This window comes from Carlito syrichta, unplaced genomic scaffold, assembly GCF_000164805.1.
Source record: "Carlito syrichta isolate Samal-C Ts95f unplaced genomic scaffold, Tarsius_syrichta-2.0.1 Scaffold183029, whole genome shotgun sequence".
In the NCBI taxonomy this organism is placed as follows: domain Eukaryota; kingdom Metazoa; phylum Chordata; class Mammalia; order Primates; family Tarsiidae; genus Carlito; species Carlito syrichta.
In genome coordinates this window covers 58,174-83,585 of record NW_007127125.1, presented here as the reverse complement: position 1 = coordinate 83,585, position 25,412 = coordinate 58,174, and the positions used below count along the sequence as shown (strand labels likewise).

Genomic DNA, 25,412 nt, shown 5'->3' with positions numbered 1-25,412 from the left:
TGGATGGAAAGGATAAGTGAAAAGGGTGAGTCTGAGACAGCTCTAACTGTTCTAGCCTAAGTGGAGAGGTGGTGGTCTCATAAACTTAGACAGGAGAGAGTGCAGGAAGAAGATCTAGTGTGTGGAGCAAGCCAAGTTTAATTTTGGGCATGTTATAATTGAGGCGGTTGCAGGATCCTTATACGGAGTTGGTTCCGGGGCACTTGGATATAGTAATAATGTTACCTGTTTTGGGGGTTTTTTTGTTTTGTTTTTTTTAAGGGTTTGCTTTGTGGAAGTGTCTGTGCTAACATCCATTATTTAACCTTAAACAGCACCTGAATGAAAAGGGTGCTGTGTTAAGCCACAACTTATCGAGGCAGAAACTGATGCCCACAGTCACCTGTGGCTTACCCAGTCAAACTGCTTAATACGTGACAGAACCGGTATTGGCCTCAGGTTTTTCTGTTGAATCCTATGCTCTGCCACCATGTGACAAATGGGATTGAGAGAGAAAACAGAACATATCAGATAAGATGGCCCAGGACAAAATGCTAGAGAAAGTAGTTGGACCACTTCTAGTATCTTGACTATAAGCATGTCACTCTCTGACTCTACTTCTGCTCTCTGACCTTTCTTATGTTGGCTCTATCACTTTTTCACCGTCATCATAACCAGTTATATACTCATTTCTCCTATCCTTTCATTTCCATCTTTACCCTAGTGATGAGCTTATGCTTCTCATTCTTTTACCTGTGATCTATTGCAATGACATCCTCCCAAGCTTCCAAATGTTCACTTCAGTTCACCTTTCACACTGACACCAGAGCTACCTTCCTCAAATATGGAATAGCAGCTTTCACTGCTCTCCTGCAAAACAGTAATAATTTTTCCCTGCTCATACCTTTATGTATAGCATTCAAAGAACATATTCTAGTTCTTAAGCGGCCATTACTCTCCATCTGCCATTTTAGTATTTGACACAACCTATATTTCAGCCGCACAGATCTACCTGATGTTCACCAAAAAAGAATACGGACATGGGGGCTCACTGTTCATGAAGTTCCCATTTCTTAGGTTGATATGTCCTGCTAGTCTCTCCAACTCCCCCTCCCGAGACAATCAAAATAAAATCCTCCCCCACCTTTTAAGATGCAAATAAAATGTTACCCCTCCACAAGGTCTTCGCTAATCTCTTGTATAACTAACAGTCTTTGTGGGATAGGGTATGCCTTGTTCATTTATTTAATGCACACCTGTTTCTGCATTGTGCTGTTCTCAGAAAACTGTTTACACACTGTCTTCCTTATTAAATTTCAGGCTCCTTGAGGGTAGGGGAAGTGTCCTGCTTATCTCTCTAATGCCTTGCTCCCAAGAGTTTCAGGAAGCAAAAGGTTAATGACCACTGCCAAACTGAAAAGGCAAGAGTTTAATCTCTCCATTTAATATGCCAAAATGATACAGAAGAATAACCACAGGCAGACTACTTGGCTGTCTGCTAAGGGCCATTAATGATGTCACCCACAGGAGAATTACTTTTATTGTTGGATACCTGGTGTTACCACTGCCATTGTGCTGGATTTTTGAAATAGTTGACTAATTCATTTCTTTGGACCAGGTATTTATCAGATAAAGATTTCTAGAAAGTGGTACAAATTTAGCTTAGGAGAACAGAAGTTATAAAGAACAAATGACTAAAACAAATCACCTTTTATGTATGGACTGTAACCTGCAGCAGAAAAACAGAGAATCTAGTCCCCCTCAATCCCTGTCTATTCATTCTCCTCTACACAGATCCAGCTATATTCAAAACCAAAAACATGCATATAATTTTCTTTAATAAGAGCTTCCCAAGACACAAAAATGATCATAATTTGCTCATGTTATTAGATGTTCTATTCAATTTGATTTCAAATGAGATCTATGGCAAAAAAAAAAAAAAAAGGACTCTTAAGAAATAAAAAATGCAAGACAACAATGACAATGATGCTGTGTACAATTCCAAAGTCATCTAGAGGAAGCATGTTAAAGTGACACCCTAGGGGAAGGTTCCCTCAGCTGGTCAGGAGGAGGAGGAAGGGAAGAGAGAGCAAGGTATAAAGACGGCTCTTCTCACTGGACTGGACCTGATTGGGCAGTCCTTAGGGGCCGAAAGATTAACACTATAATGCTACTCTACTATATCAGTTCATTTATTTTATTAAAGATGTTTCAAGCCAGGTGTGGTGGCTCACACCTGTAAAACCACCATTTGGGGAGGTGTAAGCAAGAGGATTACCTGAGCCCAAGGTTTTGAGACCATCCTGGGCAACTTGGAGAGACCTATTCTCTACAATTAAAAAAAAAAAAAATTAGCCAAGAATGATGGCACACACCTGCAGTCCCAGCTACTTGGAAGGCTGAGGCAGAAGGATCACCTGAACCCAGCAAGTCAAGGCTGCAGTAGCCATGAGTGCCACTGCACTCCAGCCTGGACAACAGAATGAGACTCTGATTTAAAAAAAAAAAAAAAAAAGATGTTTCAGTATTAAGAGACTGTATTCTATTACCAAAACCCCTTCCTTATACACGGGAAGAGCAATGCCTGAAGCTGTTGTCCATGAATGTCTATAATCAGCCTAGACTTACCTACTAAAAATTATACATTGGTTTAGGATAGTTCCTCAACTTTGTCACTGTTAACATTTTTGACTACAGAATTTTTTTAAAAAAGATGTAGGGTACAATTCAGGATTAGGTATACAAAATTTTTGTTTTAGGGGGCTTCCCTGTGTATTACAGGATGTTTAAGCTAGCAACATTCCTGGGCTCCCTCTACCAGATACAATGGCATCCCCCTGGAGACAATGAGAAATGTCTCCAGACATTGCCAAATGTCCGCAGGGGGTAAATTTTACCCTTACTCAGTTGAGAACCAGTATTCTAGGATAGTCACAAGAATCTTGCTAACAAGCTAATGGAGCTGGTAGTATCAAATCCATTTTCAGTTGTGGAAACTGAGACAAGGAAATAATGACCGACTTAATAAATGGCTGAGCCAGCATTTGTATTCAATGTGATTAAACTGCAAAATCACATGCTCTTTCAACTAAGAAACAATTCTTTCCGAGGCGGATTAGTAAACAATAATCTGGGAATAAGAAGTAGAGAGCACTTGCCTAAAGGAAGCAAGATCCTGGACATTCATGAAGATGAATGGGAATGAAGAAGTCACTGATGAACTTTACCAACTAGTCTGCAATTACACCTAAAATCAACTCCCCTGACCTTTTGACACCCTTTATTTGCTGGAGACATGAATCAACCCTGCTTCTTAAAAGAATAATTTTTTTTATGAGTTTCTCTAGTGAAGACCTAGAAAGAATGTGAAAAGAAATTAGTCTTCAGTGTAAAAATGACTGGGTTGCTCTTGCTACATTTTAAGGAACCTCAAGCTCTGCGCCAGAATTTAGGTCCTGGAACTTTAAAACTGTGTGAACTAAGTCATTTAATGCCTACTGAACTGGGTCCCCATTCACATCTAGACAAAAGGAGAGAAATAATACATCTCCCCTCTCCTACCTTCATCTCTACCAGGAAAGCTTTAGGATAAACTGGAATCGTATTTGTAAAGTAAATATGTCAGCTATTCCATACCAACCTGAGAATTATTTTTTTAATTAATGTGTTATACTCTATTTAAAAACACAATATTGCTAGACTTTTCTGAAAGTGACTATATTCTTCAAATCTATTATTATTATTACCGAGTCAGGGTCTTGCTGTGGCACCTAGGCTGGAGTGCAGTGGCACAATCACAGTTCAACACAGCCTCAACCTCTTGGACTCAGATGATCCTTCCACCCCGGCCTCCCAAGTAGCTGGAACTTATAGGCATGCACCACCATGCTTGGCTAATTTTTAAGATGATTTCAATCCTGGGTATTTCAACCAGAAATCTTGCCCTTAAATAGAAATCTTAATACTGTGGAGTTACATAAAGTTTGATTCCCTTTCAAATTAAAAATACTATAAATATATAAAGATTCACTATCATGTCCATTCACTGCAACACTATTCCACTCCGCCTATATTCCAATCCCAATTTCAACTCCCTCTCAAATGCTTTCACAATACTCTGGCTTACTTGTGTTTACCTTAAATAGTAGTACCCAAACCTAGACCCCTACTCAAATGAGGAGTAACTGAATATGATACAGTAATGTCAAACAGCATTAGCAGCTTGGCACTTTTCTTGAGAACCTCTTTCATCCTTTTATAAAACTCACTGTGGACCACATTTGGTTTTCACTCATAGCAAAATGCATACACAGCCAATAGAAGTAATACATGCCATAATGTAGGGTGGTTTCACAGTTGAGTCCTAAGTGAAGAGATAAAGCCCAGGAATTATCTAGCGATAAACTGATCTGTAGCACACTGGTAGCAGTATCAAAATATTATTTAACATATCCAGGGCTAGATCATTACTACATTTCTGTTTGCTGGCCCACTATTCCAAAACATGGGAAAAAATGAAGGAGAAAATGTAAGAAAATATGTTATACGTAAGTCATCCTACAAAAATGGGTATCAACTTTTTCAGGCCACATAGAGCTCTTACTTACAATATTGGCAAAGTTGCTAACAAAAATCATTATTGGACAAAGAGAATTCGCCTTTTAAGACTGGTATAGAAAGAGAGGCAGTAAATGCAAAGCTTTAGGATAAACTGGAATTGTAGGTGCCACAACAAGACCCTGACTCAGAAAAGTCTAAACTTTTCAATCTTAAGTGCATCCAAATTCAAAAGACAAAAGCATCCAGAAGTACATACCTAGGCTTTCTCCCCTACTTCATTTATCTCTATCCCTCCATCCCCACTGACATTTATCTCTTCAGATTTAAGCCCCTTCAACTCCCTCATGGTAATATACTTTTTGTTGTTGTTGTTGCAGTGACCCTCCAGGATAAAGGCTCCTAATAATCAAAAGAGAAGATGTTGACTGTGAGAACCAGGGACAAATGGTAACAATGGCACAAGAATGATTTTTTTAAAGGGTTAGGTAGAAAGGACCTCAAGGCCATTCTCAGAGGTGACCAGATATGCTGTACGTCAGGGACATGGAAGTACCACTGGGGACATGATATTTTTTAGTATTCCCACAATATTGGTATGTGTGGGAGCATGAGCAGTATTAAGCATATCAAATTTGCTTTAACTATATAAAAGGCAAAAGTCAAACAGAACCAGTTAAAAATCCTGGATGTACTGTGGCAATTTCCAGAACAAACATCTTCATTTCAAAGTGTTCCAGCCTCACAGAGCAACCAGGAAAAAGAACAGTTACTAGAAACATCTCATTTCCTCGGTTTGAGAGTCTGTTTCAGTGCTATATAGTAAAGGCTAACAGTGACTGAATATTATGTGCCAGACTTCATGCTAAGCTTTGCATATGCTTCATTTAATCTTCCAAGAACTGCAAAGATAGGAGTTGATATCATTTTTACAGATAAGAAAACAGAGGCTCAGAGGGGTTACGTATATCATATGTCCCAGGTCATATGATTGGTAAGTGATAGAACCTAGGTTAGAACTAAGGTAGTCTGAATGTAGAATACAGACCTCAGTCACCACACTTTTCTATCTCCATGGAAAGCACACACATGCACAAAAAAGCCTGTTTACAAATCACCAATCTTTTTATTTTCATTATCTAATTTTTATTTTAGAACAAAGCTAACCAATACAGAAAAAAAAACCCACTAAAAGTTCTTGCTATCGTGGATCACCTTTGGTGAGTGTTTTAGGAAGTAATCTATTGAAGACACACAGCATAATAATTATAGAGGTTCAACCATGGACGACTCTAAGTCTTTCTTATTTTAAAAATAGGAGAACCAGCCCTATCCCACAGAATTGGTGTGACGAGTAAACGAAAGAATATGTGCATACAAAAGCATTCTGGAATCTGAAAATGACTATATTCTATTCGGTATCACTTTTGTGAAACATAAAAAGCATAGGTTTGGTAAATCAGACAGAACACACTGTTAACATATTTGCAAAAGGCAGCCAATTAACCAATGGAAATTAGGTATAACGTGTACAACTAAGACCAAGGGAAAATTACTTCCCAAGGATATTTTTAGCAGCCTTTATAGCTTGTGTGGGAGAAAATTTAACAAACACTTCTGGGAACTTTATGTCAGCAGTCAAATGTAGAGGACTGTAGCAAACAGAACCATCACTTCCTGTTCCCCAGTCCTACGTACAGGCAGTAGTGGCAAACGCCAGTTCAAACACTACCCTCGACCAGGCCCTTCCTTGATCTCGCCAGACAGAAATGATCAAGCCATTCCCTATATGCTCTCACAGCACATCTGCTATTTCATCGGCATTTCATTCTGTTATCAGAGCTATCGGCTGCTTCCAATCTTGACTTCCTTCTATTTGAACCCGTAAAATCACACAGCACCTCAAACACCTAAGGCAGATACACGATCCTATTGGCTGGTACCCAAATGCTTGCACTATGAAGTTTGTATTTCACAATTACAAGCCTACGGCTGTAGTTCCAGTCCACACCAGGGGATAAACACACGTGCAGACACACCACAGACGTAAAAACATTCAGGATGGAAAAAAATCTGGTTATGCACACTATCTTTCCCCCTAGGTGATCTGTAAAGAAATGCTCTTCAGCAAAGTGGATGGGAGGCATAAACGAAATGAAAGTGAGGAGACGGGTGCACTAGAACGTTCAAAACTGCGGTTGGAATTCAGAACAACTCCTTTCTCCACCTTGCTTCACAAGCACATCAGGCACCTCTTGCATCACAAAGGGAGAGGACTCTAACTCGTGCACGATCTGTCCTCGGGGTTAAAGACCATGCCTCTTATTCTCTAAACCGCCCAGGAGCACTTCCTATGTACGTTTCAGATTAGGAATCCTTAGCAAAGGCCATCCTCCGGACCGGGATAGGGCAAGGAGTGGGGACCTGGGAATGGAAAAACTCAACCTACAGCGCTGTAGGCCCAGAGCGTGAGTACTCTGGTTGCACAGGGGACTGGGGCACCTCCTGCGAGGCTCCCAGGAAATGCGTCCCTGGGCTTCACTCCACGCCACGCGGGCCTGCACCGGAGAGTAAAATGCTGCCACGCGCGTCTCCCGGGGCTTCGAGGCCAGCGTGGGTCCGCGTGAGGCTGCGGGCGGTGGCGGGGACGCCTCTCCGCCCTCCCTCCACACACCGGGGCCGCCGTCATCCTGCTCCGAAAGGCTCCCTGATGCACCCATTAATCGCAGCGCGCTTCCAGTCTCCCAGGACACGGCCTCCCGTCGCCAGAGGAGATCGCGGGTCTGCGTCTTCTCCCACCTCGCCACCCCACGCCCCTTCCCCGCCCCGCACGGAGACCCCTTGGGCCCCGGCGGGCGACTTCGCACCCACCCCGTGTCGTAGCTGTGCACGGAATCACCCATTACCTTCCCCAAGCAAATGTGGCACGTGATGGGCAGCGTGAGCGACAGTGTAACGTTCTGCACGGTCTGAGCCATGGCAGCGTTCAGAATCCCGCCAACACGGAAGTCCCGCCGACCGCGGCTCCTCTCCACGACTAAGGACGCGCCAGGCAGGCTACGGCGGCCCGGCAGGGCCACGGCCCGCCCGGGAGAGGAAACCAAAACGCGCTTTCGAAACGAGCGGGTTCCCAGGACTTTTTCTTTCATTAAAAATAAAAGAAGAAGAAGAAAAGAAACTTCCCCCCGTTCAGGAGCGGCAAGATTCCTGAAAATCGGAAGGAAGAAGGAAGGTGGTTTACTACAGGTAGACGAGAGGAAGATAGGAAAAGGAGATTTTTAATCCCCAGATCTGTTTCGGGGGCGGGGAGAGGGGAATCCGGAGGGGGAAGGGAAGGTTTTTTTGCCGAAAGATGAAACCCCACACAGTTCGCGAACACACGGCGCAATCAAAACAGGAAGAGAAAAGACTTAGTATACATTTTAAACAGCTCTCCGCCTCTCTCCGCTCACATTCCATTCTTAAACGATAAAAGGGGCTGCCAGAGGGCACAGCCATTCACTTAAGAAAAACAGTGTCTCCTTATCTGTGTCCTAATCTGGATACATTTAATCGCAGCTTTCCTTGGAGAAGAGCGTTCCCTGAGAGCCTTCCTGTGGTTTCCGCCTGGAGGAGATCTGAGGATTGGAGCCAGGGCTTTTGACACCCCTTCAGTGCGAGACCTGCAAGTAGTGGGAGCCCTCCCCGTGCGCAAGGCGTTTTGATTTCAGGTGCACGGCTGGGTATGGAAAGTACCCCCTGTGTTGTTGAATTCCAGGGGGGAGTTCGCGAGTTTGTAAGTCATCATTTCCCACCAATGAAAAAGAAAAAAAATTAAACTTTCTAAGTGAATCTTTAGTATAACAAATTTGGACTTTGCTGCTTACTTTGGGGGGCGGAGGGGGCGAGATGAGATTAATACATGCTTACTAGCATATCTATAGAAGGATCAGGAAGTAACGTGATTATGACAGCTACGAGTTCGCTTGAAGAAGGCTACCCCAGTGCAGCTCTAAACTGGCTCACGAGTGACAGTGAAAATCCCTCCCAACAGCGTAACTTCATTTCCTAGGAATTGGAGAGCATCACGTGCTTAGAACTGAAGAACTGGGCAAAATAGTTATGTTGATTATCTACTTAATGACTACTTTTTCAGAAAGCCCGATGTAAGTCATCTAGTTTGGCTAGGTCCCGATTATTTGAAAGCAAGGCCATATTTATATGAGGTCCAGAATTCACAATTTGTCAGTGCATCTTTTATTTTTCTGTCTGTAGACTCCAGACCACAGAATAAGAAAGTTCTGAGTCATCATCCACTGTCATTATAGTTTTGCTTGTCCCCATCTTACTGTTTTCTTCCCTGTTCTCACCTTACCCACATTTATACCTAACATGATATTTTGGGGCCTCCTACACCCTCTGAGCGGGATGTAGGGCTGAGAATGTTCTGCCTTATCCCATCCATCCCCGGAAACAGTAAAGCAAGAAGACAAATTGAAGGCACTTTTTTGTTTGTTTATTTTTAATTGGCTTACTTATTTATGGGGCACAATGTGATGTTTTAATACATGTATGCATTGTGCAATAACCAAATCAGGGTAATTAGCAAATCCATCATCTCAAACATTTATCATTTCTTTGTGGCAAGAACATTCAAAATTCTCTCTTCTAGCTATTTTTAAATATACAGTTCATTATTGTTAACTATAGTCACCCTATTGTACAGTCAACGTACTGTACCATCCTGATCCCCCTCTCCCCGCCCCCAAAACAGATTTGGGGATTAAAAATCTCCTTTCTATATCTTCCTCTTCTCTACCTGTAGTAAACCACCTTCCTTCTTCCTTCCCATTTTCAGGAATCTTGCAGCTCCTGAACGGGTGGGGGGATGGGATTCTTGTCTTCTTTTTTTAAAATGCTTTCTCTAGAATTTATTTCTCTTATTTAACTGTAACTTTGTATCCATTGACCAACCTCTTTTCATTCCTCCAGACACCCAACTATGGTAACCACTATCCTACTTTCTACTTCAAGGTCAACATTTTTAGATTGTACATATGAGTGAGATCATGGGATATTGGTCTTTGTCTGGCTTATTTCATTTAGCATCCTCCAGGTTCATGTTGATGCAAATGACAGGATTCCATTCATTTTTATAGCCAAATAGTATTCTATTGTGAAGACACTGCATTTTAAAAAGAATTTTCCATTGCTTACTAGGGTAAGTTTATTCCTTGTAAGTCATTCTGGTAATGGGATGTCAGTACCAAGTCACAAAGATAAATTTTAGAAATTAAACCTTCATTTAAGTAGAATATTAAAAATCCAGACTGTCCCCAACATTTCTTTCCACATTTAATATCATTGTCACAGTTTCTCAGTGCTGTTTTAGTGTTCTGTCCAAATAGCTATTTTTGCACTGATCATACTGTATTCTAGTTGATGGTATGTTTGCCCCCACAGCAGACAGTGTTTCTTGAGGTCAGGGATTGCATCTCATTTATCTAGTATCTGGTACTAAGCAACTAATCCACAAAAAGCAATATTTCCCTTAGCTACAGCCTACCTTTATTATAAACCCAGGATGTTTTATTTAACAATTTCTTTGTTTTTCACCTCAAAATGGAAGACTCTGTGCTTTTTGAGAATTATAAAAGTAACACAAGCTCATTTTAAGAAATTAAGCCTTTAAAAATATATGAACTAATAAAAGTTTCTTTATACTGTTACCTCACCTCTCTATCTTGTGTGGTAATTACTATTAACATTTTAGAGCATATTCTTAAAACATTTTAGTTCATATTTACTGTATGTGTAAGTACAAACAAGATCATGGTTTGATATACCTGCTTTGTTCACTTAATTCTTTTTAGACACACACACACACATACACATTCTAATAATATTAACAATACAGGTTGATTAGAGAAAGGACCAAATAAATTTCAGACCCATTCCCAGGCTTTGCTTTTAATAATGTAAGTGGTTTAAATTAGGAACTATCTCTTCTCTCTGCTCTATGAAGGGCATTTTTCGGTTTTTGACAAATGATGTTCTGAATTGATGATTTTTGGTCTAAATCGTTAAACATTTTTGCCATTACTCTAATAGGAAAACAAAAATTACATGGCTCGTTGACTTTCTGCTTAATTTCTGCTTCAACTTCATAGTAGCCTTCTGGGGAGCCAGTGATAGGAGGAGTTCTATTACATATGACACTTAGAATGGGCTAAAGCCTCCTAAATCTTTAGACTTATAAACATTTAGAACTAGCAAGGCTCTTAGGGGTTATTATGCAGGCTTTGCTTTTCACAGATGAAGAAATCGAGGCCTAAATAAGGCAAACCAGCAGAAAATAGTAGAATTGGAGCTAAATCCTAGACCACACTTGATGGACTCTGGGATTGTTGGCCCAATGCCTTTGTGTAAGTGCAAGATGTATTATTATTAATAAAGTAGTTCAGTAATAAAAAGTCAGTCATAATTGAATTTCTTTGCTAAGAAAACCATCAAATAGCTATGGAACACCTTTTACCCCATGTTTAAATCAGATTCATTTTGATGATAAATTATTTAAAAGCAAGTTTAAAAAAAATATAAAATCTTAAGTGCTATTAAAAATTGATTAGGAATGCATTATTCTTTCATTGACTGAGTTCAGATTGTTTTTTAATTTTTTTGGTCAAAGCTAATAAATTTGAGTAGATGTTTCAGACAGACGTTTTGTAATCATTTGGTCATCAGTCAATTAATCACAACTTCATAAATATTGATTTCAGGTTACATTTATTTTTCATTCTTGAAAGACATTTTTTTGTTTGTTTTAAATTCATATACTCCCACCTGTATTGTGGTTAACACTGGGAAAATTCATAAAAATTGTATGAAAAATTAATCAGAGGTTCTGGCCCAGTTGCATGGATGTCAGGTAGGGTACCATTCTCTTGTAGGCTGGAAATCCTAAAGTGAAATGTCTCATGATGGTAGCATGAAAGATGCTTGTTACTGCAGGAGAGGAACTTGGATTTTTCTTGCACTGTAGGTTTTGTTTTTGTGTTTTGGAATAGATTTACATATGTTGTTCCCTTTATTGCAAAACCCCTGGAAGTTAGCATTCATTCGTTAACGTATTTTAAACAACACTAAGAACATTTTTACATTTTTTCTTTTTCTTTCTTTCTTTCTTTTTTTTTTTTTTTGGATTTGGAGTCTCACTCTGTTGCCCAGGCTGGATTGCTGTGGCACGCTCACGGCCATCGTAGCCTTAACCTGCTGGGCTCAGGTGATTCTTCTGCCTCAGCCTTCCAAGTAGCTTGAACTACAGGCACATACCATGCCCAGCTAATTTTTTGATTTATTGTAGAGATGAGGTCTCGCCAAGTTTCCCAGGCTTGTCTCGAACCCGTGGGCTCAGTCAATCCTCCCACCTCAACCTCCCAAAATGCTGGGATTATAGGCATGAGCCACTGTACCCAGCAACACTAAAAACATTAAGGAACAGATAATTTAGACAAAATTCTATTCCCTGGCGCTAACAATCTAGTGGGAAAGTTATGCTGCACTGGTTTGGAACTAAACTTGGTCTCTTGAGTAGCATTTGAGGCTTTAATACTGAACCCATACGTCAAGTTTATTTGTAATCACAGTATTATGATTGCAAAATGAATAAATGTAATTTGTCATTTATTTATTCAATCTACTAATATTTAAATATTTTTATGTGCCAGGCACTGGCTTAAGGGCTGGATCTACAGCTGTGAATCAGACAAATAAGATCCCTGCCTTCATTTATTCATTCAACAAATATTTTATTTACAGCCAGTGATGTGCCAGCCACTGTACTATTAATGAGTCATTTTATAAATGTAGCAACTGAGCTCTAGTCTTCCATTCCATCATAAAACACCTATTTCTACAGTAATTTCTCCTCTGGATGTTCTTATTGTTGATTAGCCCCTGGCCATTGTGACACAGCAAGTTATAATTTTAAATATTTTAAAATGTTGCAAATTGGGTGATTGTTTTAAATTAGGTCATTTTAAAAAGAATATTTTAGTTCCACCTAAGGCTAAGTGGTGCTTCAAAAATGTTTGTTTAATCCTAAAGAATAAATGAAGGGAATATTGCCTTCAAAAATATTGTACCAGGAATTACCAAAGCAGAAAGGTCGAGGGACAAAGTAGCAGAATAGGGGATCCAGCTCAGATACTGACTGCTTTTGTCCTTAAGGTACCCATCAGAGCACATTCATTTTCTACCTGAACAGAAGTTGCAAGGTGAAGCTCCTCCATAGCAACCCAAAACAAAGCCCCTTTTAATAAAGCTAATGTTTACATCCTATTTCCAAAGCTCTACCGATAATTGCATTCTGTCTGAGGGCACCTCTCCCTCGAAGGCGTCCTACACTCAGCCATGGGGTCCTCAGCAGCTAGCTGGAGTCTTGCCAAGTTGCTTTTCCTGGGAACAGGGCTCACCACCTCTTTTATGCACTCAACACTCCCAGTTATTGTTTTAGCAGCTGAAGCATTTACTACATGTGTTATTTAAGACACAGCTTTATTTCCCCAGATTGCCACCCTCACCTTTTTGATCTATGGCTTTTCGTTCTTTTTACCCTCACATGATTCATGATGACCAAGTCTCAAGTTTTATCTCCATGATGCTTTTTCTGTCTCCCTGGCCTCTTCATAAACCCCTGGACTTTCAAATCCTTTATAACTTATGATCTATATCAACCAATTCTGTACCTTATATATTCTACAAACACTATTTAACATCTGCAATGAGCAAAGTACGGTGCTAAATGCTAAAGCTTAAACATTGAAAGATGTATCCAGACCTGTCCTAGTAAAGGTTGGAGTCAAAACGTAGGGAGACAAATATATTAGTAAACCACCAGCTAGATAGTGAGTTAATGCTTGTGGGAGGAGAGAGAGAGTGCACACCTAATTTGGCCACACACAGAGGCATATGTACCTCTATTGGTCTCTATATTTTTGCAATATCTCTCCCTAACTAGATGGAAGGTTCCTGAGTGTGGGGAATAATGAATGTAACTATTGCACATGGTACAGTGCTGAGCACACAGTGGGCCTCAGCAAATAATCACTGATTGACCAGTATTCCCCTCTTTAACACTGTCTCTATTTCCTACTCTATTTCCATGATGCCATTTTAGCATGCATGTTAGTTTATTTGAGCCATTGTTCTTTTTGACTAGAGTATTTCATTATTTGAACCATTGTACGTGTGGCTGGTGTATTTCATTACCTCACTGAGATCGTTGAGAGCTCTCTTATCCTCTGGTAAGCATAACATTTAAGATGGTTCCTCCTCCAATGTTAGTTTCAGCAACATGGAGCAGAGCCCTATTTATTTAGAGACAGGGTCTCACTACAGTCTTCAGGCTGAGTTTGAACTCCTGTGCTTGAGAGATCCTCCTGTCTTAACCTCCGGAGTAGCTGAGACTACAGGCATGTGCTGCCACACCTGGCCACTCACTCTTAACAGGCAAATAACCCGAATGCAAAATTAGTCTTTATTATTACAAATGTCTAAGATGTGTTATCATAGCATAACCTAGTCTCTTCTGACACAATTTTTGGGGACATGATTTATTTTTATTTTATTTATACTTTTTTTTGCTATGAACTTAATTGTGTCCCCCCTTTTCCCCCAGATTTATATATTTAGGCCTAACATTCAATGTGACTATGTCTGAAGATAGAGTTTTTAGGTGGTAATTAAAGTCATTTGAGATCATAAGGGTGGAGTCCTCATCTGATAGGACTATGGGCCTTTTAAGAAGAGGAAAAGAGATCAGAGTGCTCTCACTCCCCACCATGCGAGGACATACTGAGAAGATGAGAAGATGGCTGTCTGCAAGCCAAGAAGAGGTTGGTCATTTTGGCATTCTGCTCTCCAGCCTACAGAACTGGAGGAAGTAAATCTCTGTTGTTTAAGCCCTCCAGTCTATGGTATTTTGTTATAGCAGCCTGAGCTAAGACATTTTTTTCTTATTTATGCTTATTCTTATGTTTTTCTTATTTATAGTTTTTCCTATTTATGATTTTTATTTATGCTTTCTGATTTTTCTCAACTTTAGAAAATACTGTTTTTATAACTATAAAAGATTTAACACAAAAAAAACCCTTAAAGGTATCATCATAATGTCATATATTTTAGCAGATGTGCCACCTAGCATAGTGAACTAATTTCAAGGGAGACTCACAAGAAAATCTTAATTCAATTCAATTTCATAGAGATGTATTGAGGACCTACTGTGTCCAGCCAAAGCTTTAACAGGTGCTATACTTAAGGGCCTCATACAAATCTTCTACCTCTCTTTCTGCAGTCATAACACACACCATTTCTGTACCTCATGAACTTAAATGGTAACTTGCAGAATTGGTTTAGTCTCTCTGGAGTGTTTCTTGAGATTAATGTAGCTGTGGAAAATTGTGTTCATGGTCACCAAAATCTGTTTCTCCTTTCCTTCCTGGGAAACAATTGGATTTACAAGCCTATTGAAGTTGGGCTTGATCACAAGGCTTTCTTTGGCCAAGAAATATGAGTAGAAGTAACACAGATAGAGTTCTCTCATACCCAAGCTTTACGGATATGGACTTGCTTCCTCATACCTCTTTTTCCTTTGCTGAGTACTTAAAGTGCTTCAGTAGAGACTCCTCTCTTAGCCTGCTGTGAAGACAACACAGAGCAGAGCCTCAGGCCATGTGATAGATGTGAACCATACCTAGAAATAAGTCTTTATTGTTACAAGCCATGAAATTTTAGAGAGGTTTTTCAATAGCTGTAAATACTAGCCCATCCTCACAATACAACAGCCTTGTCTTCTAAGTGCTCATCTTGTGTGAGGCTGTGAATGAATTTGTCTAAACACACAGTACAGAATACCTCTCTCTTGGAAATATGTGCAGTGAACCCAGAGATAAACCCCTCGGACTATTCTTTCAGGGAATCTTGTTGTTCTACTTGTAGGCAGAAGTATCACCAGACATCCTTCAGCTCTCAGTTCCTTCGGGGTTTGCCTTATCTACAGAGAACTGTCTCAATCAAGGTCGTATCCTTCCTGGGTGGCTCACATTTAGTGACTAACACAGGCAAGAATACAAAAGTATGGCTATTTAGGGACAATGCAGGACAACTCTGATGGGCCATTTCAGCTCTAGAACTTCCCAGGGAATCTGATGTGTTGGTGGGCCTGCATTCCAACTTGACTTCTTCTTTGCACAACCCTATTTCCCTCCTATACCCCTCCACTGAGAGGCTCCACTGGTGTTGGTCACAAAGACATCTATTTTTAAAAAAAATTTAGAATCATGGGGTACATGTGAGAATGTGTTATAAAAGCATACTGTGTGAAGGTGAGGTTTGGACTTCTGATTAGCCCTCCCCTGCTTCAGTAGTGAGCATGGTACACAATGTGTGGTTTTTATCTCTTAATCACCACCTCTCATCCTTAGCAGGGCCCTATGTCTGTTGTTCTGGTCACAAGGACACTTCTTAATAAGCCTCCTGCACGTTCAACTCTGTCTCAGAGCGAGCTTCCCAGACAACCCAACTTGCGACAATATATCTTGACCTTGGTGTGCAATATGTAGGGTGTTTATATGTGTGTGTATGCATGTGCCAGTGTGTGCACAAATGGAATTGTATGTCTAATTATCTGTGTGCCTTGACTGGGCATAGTGGTTCACGCATGTAATGCCAGCACTTTGGGAGGCCAAGGCAGGAGGATTGCTTGAGTCCAGGAGTTCAAGACCCAGCCTGGGCAACATAGCGAGATCTTGTCTCTACAAAAAATGAAAAAATTAGCCTGGTGAGGTGGTGCACACCTGTAGTCCCAGCTGTTCAGAAGGATGAGGCAGAAAGATCACCTGAGTTCAGAAAGTCAAGGTTGTGGTGAACAGTGGTCATGCCACTGCTTTCTAGCCTGGGTTCCAGAATGAGACCGCAACTCAAAAAAATAATTATCTGTGTATCTATTGCTGGCTTCATGGACATGCCCATATTATTCTATAAAGAAACAGCTGGGTTTGAGAAGCAATGAAAGGTAAGAAGGAAAGGAAGGATGGAGGGAAGGGAGAGAAGGAAAAAAGATAGATGGACAGGAAGGAGAGACAGAGAAAGAGATTGAGAGTGGACGGAGAGACTTAACCAACCTGAAATTCTTTTCTCTGCCTTTGTCCCATATTCTACATGGTTGTGCTTGACACTGGACTTTTAGGTCCCATTCTCCTATTTTCATGTAAATATCCTACTTCTCTCTGTCCCCCACATTAGAGTAAGCTAAACACATTCTACCATGAAATTATAACTTATTCATTGATCCACAGTAATCCCTGCATCTACTGCCCTGGGAATCCAGGAGGTGGAAGGTGACCCTGGCACTGTACTCACCTGCCTGGATAATGTGGGGCAAGTCGCTGCACCTCTGTGGACCTTGGTTCTCTTAGCCCTGTCAGGGAAATTGGGCAAAATAACCCCCAAAGTATCTTTCAGATCTTAGAAAATGTCTAAAACATCACATGTAATTGCTGAATGTAATTATAGCCATAAAAACAACTACCAAATACCGAAATGTTTCACATGGTTCTGGGGAGGGTATACATTTCAAGGGACCAGTGGAATACCCAAGAAAAACATCTGTGAAATGGATTGAAGTACAAGGGGAATACAGTAAATGGTGCTATAATTCTTCACAGGTGACATTATTTTGGTGAACTTAGCTCCCTTCAGGTTTTATTCTCAGCCTTGAAAGTTCAGAAACTGTAGTACATTAGCTTAGTCAATACTTATCAGATTCATCTTAATCAAGCTCACCAGCACAGATACATAAAGAAAATGCAAGTTCATGAATTTACAAGGAGGGAAACCCCTTTCCAGTGACTTGCATCTTTCATTTGGTGACCATTATTTGGAGCAAAGAAAAATGGAGAGTTTGAAGGGTCATTTGTTTCTGTTCTGTGGAGAATCCTAAAGAGATATCACTGACGTAATGACTCTCTAATTTTGTAATCAGTGGTTCTCTCTGTTGGGACAGTTGGACATACATTTGCTGCAGATAGGGTTCTGTGCCTCAGTGTCTTTCCCCTTTCCTCGTTTGGTCACCCATTTGTTGTTGAGGTATGCCATTACAACTGACTAGCTATGGCCAACCTCTGCTCCTGTGGGTCTTGGAGTCTGTCATCTTCTTCCAGTAGATACATTAGATTTGCAAGTTTAATTTTCAGAAGGAGACCTGGTTTTTCTGTTGAAAGTCATTGAGGGAAACACCTAACTCCAAGTATGAGAAGGATCTTTCAGAGTCAAGAGGACGGGCCACTTTTTTTTTTTTTTTTTTAGTTTTTAAAAATATGAAAGAAAATGTGATACAATATTACAAATATTGTGATATATCTTGAAAATTTGCATTTAATAAGTGAATTTTAAACATAAAAATATAGTGCAACAAAATTACTTTCACATTGCCCAAGATAATTATAGGATTCATCATAAAATATTTAGTCCTGGGGCCCTACAAGCAGTGTTGCCTTGTAAAGTTTCTGTTTTGTTTTCTCCATCCATGGGTCCCATTCCCATGAGTGAGTCATGAAATCACTTAGCGGGCAAAGATAGAGCACCCAAAAGCTCCTTCACCCTCTCTCCCCCAGGGAAGGGTGAATGTGCTGAAAGTTTTTGTGTGGGATTTGTGTTTGACCTGTTTCCATCCTGCAAGGCCTCCATGATCTCTACTGACTCCACCTCTCCCATCCCCTCCCCTTCATCTCTACCTGTCCTGATGGCTGCCAACACTTTAAGAAACTTCCCATAGAATAGGATAGAACACAAATACACAGATCATTGCATGTGGTGATGGCAAGTATTGATTTGTGCTGGCTGTGATGTACAGTACATTTCTTATTGTGGTTGATACTAAAAAGTCTGAGAACTAGTATCTCGGCATATAAGTTTAGGGTGAATGATGGATTTTTTAATATGTCATCATTGTGTCTCTGCAATCAACGATTGACATTCTTTTTGAGGTAATGTTGAAAGTCAAAACTTGATTTATTTGGTAAACATACAACTTAAGCCTAATGAATTTTCTAGTGTCCCTCCACCCAACCACCCTAAGCAAGAAGGTATTTGACCAACTCAGATGTGCCTTGAACACTTTTTTTCCCTACACCTATTTCCTTCTCTTCCTACCCCTCCATCAAATATAAAGTTAAGATGATATATTTTCAAGAAATAAAGTCTCATCTTCATTGCTATGGCTTTGCAAAAACTGAATGCAAACAAAAGAAAAGAGTCTGGATTTTATCACAATTTCTTTCTCGGACACATAATTTCAGAGGCAGTGCAAAAAGGAACTCAATGAGGACAATGATTCAGCCCAGCAGACATTTCTGTAGTGCGTACTATGTGCCCCTTACAACAACTATGATAGATAGCCTGCCATTCTCCCTGTATTATAGTTCAGGGATTGAGGTTCAGAGAGGTAGCAAAACTATGTAGTCATTCAATGCCAATAATGAATTCTCTGACTCACATTCCAGCGACTGGTTGTTCAACAATCATTTGTCAGTGATGCACTGTTCTAGGAACCAGATATCAGGAAGCATGGAGGATATTAAACTTAGTAAGACATGTTGCCTGACCTCAATGAGCTTGAGTCCCTCTGGAGGCACAGATACATTTAAAAACTTGATCAAATATAGCAAGATCATATTGTTCAAAGAGTCACTGTTTAGGAAGCACTTACTTTGGGCCAGGCATAAGGCCTGCGCAGTGCTGTGAGGATCCAGAGGAGACAGTCTCCATCTGGGTAGGGAGTTTTTCCATCCCTGGGAAAGGATGGTTAGAATATCCAGTGGCAACCCAGGACAGCAAGGTCCTCAGAGCAGAATACCTGTGCAGACAAACTGGCTGGATGAGAGAAGGCCATCTGTCACAGGGATGTGTGCCAAGGGAGAGGGAGTGGAGAATATTCCAAGATCTCCAGCTTGGGCAACAAAGTAGGGAGTGGAGCATGGGCAACTGCTGCATTTTGTAAGTTTACTCAAAAGTCAGTATTGTGGTACATGATCTCACTTATATGTGGAATCTAAAAAAGTCAAACTCCTAGAAGTAGAACGTACAGTGGTGGTTACCAGGGAAATGGGGAGATGTTATTCAAAGAATGTCAAGTTTTAGTTAGAGGAGTGAGCTTTTAACATTTATTGCTTAGCAGGGTGACTATAGTTAATAATAATGTAGTGTATTTTTGTTAAGAGAGTAGATTTTAAATGTCTGCACCACAAAAAAAGTATGCGAGGTAATAGATAGTTAAATGGCTTGATTTAATCATCCCATAATGTACATATATATCAGAACATAACATTGTGCCCCATACATATGTACAATTATTATTTGTCAATTAAATAATAAGAATATAAATAATTTGAAAGATTCAACATTGTGACCTTAACATTAACATTCATTTCCTGGAAGAATTAATATTTTCCAGGCTATGAAGTTGACATTTGTCATAAATAACTAAGTTTCTGGATAAGCTGGTTAAATTAAAATGCATTTTTTTCTGTTAGGAATTTATTTTGTGAAAACAGAATCCATCATGGTGTAATTCAACATGCAAATGTCAGCAAAGGGGACTCTTGTCTTTTAATTAAAAACCTACACCTAAAAGGTTAATGAACTAAGTGAACTCTTTTTTAGAGTGTCTATGCAGATATGGGAAACCAACGTAGAAGATGGATAGTGGACAGGTAATCACCAAAAAATAATCTCCTTGAATGGCAACAGGACACAAAAATAAATTTTAAAATTGTTCAGTTTGAATAGCAATGGCTTTTTTTATTTTTATTTTTTGAGTTAGAGTCTCACTCCGTCGCCAAGACTGGATTGCAGTGGCCGCTCCCGGCACTGCAGCGTCGATGCTGGGCTCTGGCGATCCTTCCGCCTCAGCCTTCCAGGTAGCCGGAACTACAGGCACGCACTACCACACCCGGCTAATTTTTTTGATTTATTGTAGAGATGAGGCCTCACCAAGTTGCCCGGGCGGGTCTCGAACCCGCAGGGCTCAGGCAATCCACTCACCTCGACCTCCCAAAGCGCTGGGATTACAGGCTGAGCCACCAAGCCCAGCCTTTTTTTGGGGGGATCAAAGTTACACTCTGTCATCAGGCTGGAGTGTAGTGGCACAATCATTACTTACCACAAGCCTCAATCTCCTGGGGTCAGGTGATCCTTCTGCTTTAGCCTCCCAGGTTGCTGGGATTGCAGGTGCACAGCACCACATCCAGATTTGTTTTTTTTTTTTTTTTTTTTTTTTTTGAGACGAGGTCTCAAACGCCTGGGCTCTCACAATCCTCCTGCCTCAGCCTCCCAAAGTGCTTGGATTAAAGGCATGAGCCATCATGCCAGGCTTTTTTTGTGTGTGTGTGTGCCATTTTAAACATTATTTGAATGGATCTGTAAGGGATAAAAATCTTTGTTTCAAAATTAGCTTTTAAAAGTACAAAAGCATAAGTCTAAGATTCAAAGCATGTGCTGAAAAGAAAACATTTAAATGTTAAATTGCCTAGAGCTTCCCCCACCCCCTTTTTGAGTTGGAGTCTCACTCCATCTCCAGGCTGGCGTGCAGTGGCATGCTCACCGCTATGCCAGCATCAACCCACTGGGCTCAGGCGATACTTCTGCCTCAGCCTTCCAAGTAACCGGAACTACAGGGGCGCGCTACCACACCAGGCTAATTTTTTTTATTTATTGTAGAGATGAGGTCTCCCCAAGTTGCCCAGGCTGTTCTTGAATCTGTGGGATTCGGCAATTCCCTCACCTCGGTCTCCCAAAGTGCTGGGATTGTAGGCTTGAGTCACTGCGCCTGGCAGAGCCCTTTTTTTTTTTTTTTTTTTGAGTTGGAGTCTCATTCTGTCGCCCAGACTGGAGTGCAGTGGCCGCTCCCGGCCACCGCAGACTTGACTTGCTGGGCTCCGGCGATCCTTCGCCTCAGCCTTCCAAGAAGCCGGAATTACAGGCATGCGCTACCACGCCCAGATGATTTTTTTTTTTTTTTGGTTTATTGTAGAGATGAGGTCTCGCTGCACAGACGGGTCTCGAACCCACGGGCTCAGGCAAGCCACTCACCTCAGCCTCCCAAAGGCGCGGGATTACAGGCTGAGCCACCGAGCCTGGCTAGAGTCCTTTTTTAAACTGGTAAAAATGTTTTATTTAAAGTATGCTGTGCTTTTTAGTAAAAGATGGAAGCAATGTTCTAGGAAAGGAAGGCAAGGCAGGAAAGAAATGTATGCACTCTATTTACGTTGTATTCATGCCATATGTGTATACGTGTACCCACATTGCCACACCCACCTTCACGTGCCCATATAACAAACATCTATTGTACAGAATTCAAACTACTAGGAAGCTCAGATAACCAGCATCAATATGACACAATTATCATTGGAATTCTTTATAATTCCATGATTTTGAAGGATCTTGAGATGCCTCTGAGATTCTCAAGGTTATACTAAATTGTGTCAAGGTCAATATTATTGATAATTGCATTTTATTATATTGTTTTAATATTGGTTATTGGTTATCCCTCTGTGTTACACTGTTACTCTCATGTGACTTAAATAATTAATTATGTCTTAATTGGTATATAATGTGTGAATATTTGTAAAAAACAAAAGGGGAGGATCTTAACGTGCACATTTGATTTTATTACTAGTCGAACTGAGGGCATAAATGTTTTATTTAATAAAACATTTCATCAATATAGATGGACTATTACCTAGCTGCCTCACGACTGCCTCATTTGTATGTTGGCTTTGGTAATGTACAGGTCATATTTGCCAAGTTTCTAAATTACCACCTATAGAAGGTCTTATCAACTGTGGCATACATCCTGTCCCTGAGTAAAGAATCTTACCATAGGCCCCTCATATCTTATTGTGAGTACCTCAAGCTGCTAACTTACTAATTAACACATAACCTACTGATACTGCAAAGGACATTGACTTGTTTCTGAATCATAAAGTTAGTTGATTGTCTTACACATGGAACATTTTCCTGTTTGTTGTCATCTGTAGCCAATGATAGTAACCTATGTATTGTATCCTCCAATGGAAAACGATAACTCCAATGTGAGGAATCTTCCACCCTTCTTCTAAACGTTCCCATAAAAGCCTTTCAACTTGTAGCTGGCTCTGGAATATGCCCATCTTTGTTGTACATCTTTCTGGGTTGATCCTACATTTGTCTTCCAATCAGCCTTTATCAAATTATTCCTGCGTCAACAGCCTTGATTTGGGTCAACAGCTTCTATTAAAAGCTTGAAGCAGTTGGTGGGAAAAATAAATTTATTTGGTTTAAGATGATGTTGTTTTATGTCCTCAATGAGCTCTTTTTGTTTAGTCATTCCACGTTCTGGTCTTCAGTAATAATACTTTATTGGTAGAGGCATCTCCGGGTAATCAACATTTGCTAGAATGTGCTTTCTCTTGCTTCCTAAAGTTACAGTCCATTGGAACCAAGATTAAGTGTTCAAGTTAGAGAACCCATAGAGCTGGCTCTTTACCCAGTTCCAATGAAAAGGAATGATAAGAGATTTATTTTCAGGAAAGCAATAATGGCTAGCTTACTGGATTCCACTAACTGGGTTACAGTAATTGTAAAGAGCTGAAAATGATTCTGTTTATTTAATTCACAGTACAACCTTATGCAATTGCTACTATTATACTTTTGAGAAAACTGAGACTCATTCAATCAACAAATATATTCTGAACACATACTAGAAATCAAACGCAAATCTACACTTGGTACACAGCAATGAACAAAATAGACACAAAGTCCCCTCTTTCCTAGATGTTACATTCTAGTGAAGGCTCAGAGAGGTTTGAGACGTTGCCCAGAATAGTATAGCTATTGTGTGATGGGGCATAGAGCACATGTTCCTAACCACTATGCCTCAATCATATTTTTTCAGTTTAGTAAGTTCTAAAGAGAACTTCATTCTATAGTGCCTTTTGAACTTTCAGTCAAAATGTCAGAATCTATATGGTTCAGCATGTATTTGAGTATCTACTATAAATGGCAATAGCACAAGACTGAGAATAATGCATTGTGACTCTGACACCAATATTTGAGGGCAAATCCCCAGGCTTCGCTGACTATAAGTTTACAAGATGAGATGTCACTGACCTACTCTAACTTTATGATGGTTCTATGTACTTAATATGTTTAGTTGCAATGTGTAAAAATGTATGGAATTCAAAAACATGGGCCAGATGCTGACTTTGGAGAATATAAACCTTGTGTAAGATTTTGTAGTTTTCAATGCACTTTCAATAAATTATGTGATTAGCTCATCATAATAGGTTGGAAAGATGCTCTTATTCCAGTTTTACATTTCAGGACACTGAGGCCAAGTGGCTTGTCCTGGAATGCAGAACTAATAAATATTAGGGCAAAAACTCAAATTCCTCTCTTTTCACGAATTCTGGCTCAGCTATCTCTGTTGGGAGCATAAGCTTGAATTTGCCTTGAAAAAGATTGTTTATTATGCTCTTATTATATTCAAGACACTATGAACAAAGATAACTCAAATATAGATTATACTAGTTATGGCACTTGCAGTTTAACAGGGGGAGAACCCTTGGACATAAATAACTCCTTAAAAGAAATAAGATGATAACCGTCTTAACACAGATTTAAATTGACTATAAAAATTGGGAAGTGGGAAAGATTATTTGGGGTACATAAAAGAGTAGACTTCATTAGGAACATTTTAGCTGGTCATATGTAGACATATACAGTAGGAGGGAGGGTGTTGTAGGTGGAGGTGATGACTTGAGCTAAGTTACGGACATAGTGAAGCATTTAGAAACAGTTCAGGGTTTCGCTTAGTTGGAGCAGAAGCCAGGAAAAGGACAACAGTAGAGACTAGTGCAGCAGACTGAGGCCAGTGGTGAAGGCTCCCAAGATATTGTTTTGTAAGCTCTTGTGAGCTAATAAGCCAGGAAATAGATGATTTTCTACAGGCTAGAACGCCGAAAGTTTGCCAGCAGGAACGACTTGGTTGAGGCTTAGAAAGACAGTCAGCTTTGTTGAGCGGAGGTTTTGATAGGCAAAGATGAGGACAAACATGGGTGGTGAGATTATACTACTCATTTTCATCAGGGCTCTAGTCGTTTTAGGAATAGAAAGAGATATACCCTTTGGGCAGCAAAGTTACCAAACTGGTGTGCCCCTCTGTGTGAATTCAAGGGTTCAGAAAGCTCTGGAATCAATCTAGTATACAGAGATAGTGGCCAGACATTCTTCCTGGGCTGTGAGACCTCTCTGAGGGCAGGTACAGGCCAAGAGGCATGAATAACTTGTCACCACTCCAGGGTTCCACAAAAATGTGACCCAGCTAAGAATACTAGACTTTGTGGTACTCTCAAAAGCACTGAAACTTAAACAATCATCAGTATATTTACAGAAAATAGACGGCAGAAATAAGACCAGGTGGCTGGACAAAGCACAGAAGCTCAGCCTGAAGCAATGTAGCTCCGCTGTAAACAGTCGGGAAACAGCTGCAACTGACAGCCCCTGCTGGCATACTGCTGTTAGCGACAGGCATGCTCAGTACCTGGAGAAGCAACGTGGGATCCACAAGGCTGAGTATTGGAGCATCAGGCCTCACAAGCCAGACCTGAGACCCACGTGAGAAGGCAGGCGTCTCTCTGCTAGTTTATTGTAATCCTTCTGCTCAGTAAGGGAAAAGGATCAGCAGATTATCTTCCTTGCTTTTTTTGTTTGTTTGGTTTTTTTTTTTTTTTTTTTGAGTCGAGTCTCACTCTATCGCCCAGACCGGAGTGCAGTGGCCGCTCCCGGCCACCGCAGCCTCG

The 25,412-nt window shown here is 40.4% G+C and overlaps 1 protein-coding gene across 1 annotated transcript in view; it reads right to left on the bottom strand.

The window, feature by feature from the left end:
- Positions 1-7,569, bottom strand: part of RNF219 (ring finger protein 219) — a 41,093-nt gene extending 33,524 nt beyond the window's left edge. Inside the window, exon 1 of the mRNA XM_008051517.1 lies at positions 7,443-7,569. Coding sequence (XP_008049708.1) covers positions 7,443-7,514 — 72 coding nt within the window. The 5' untranslated portion in view covers positions 7,515-7,569. The remainder of the gene's footprint in view (positions 1-7,442) is intronic.
- Positions 7,570-25,412: the final 17,843 nt, after the last annotated feature.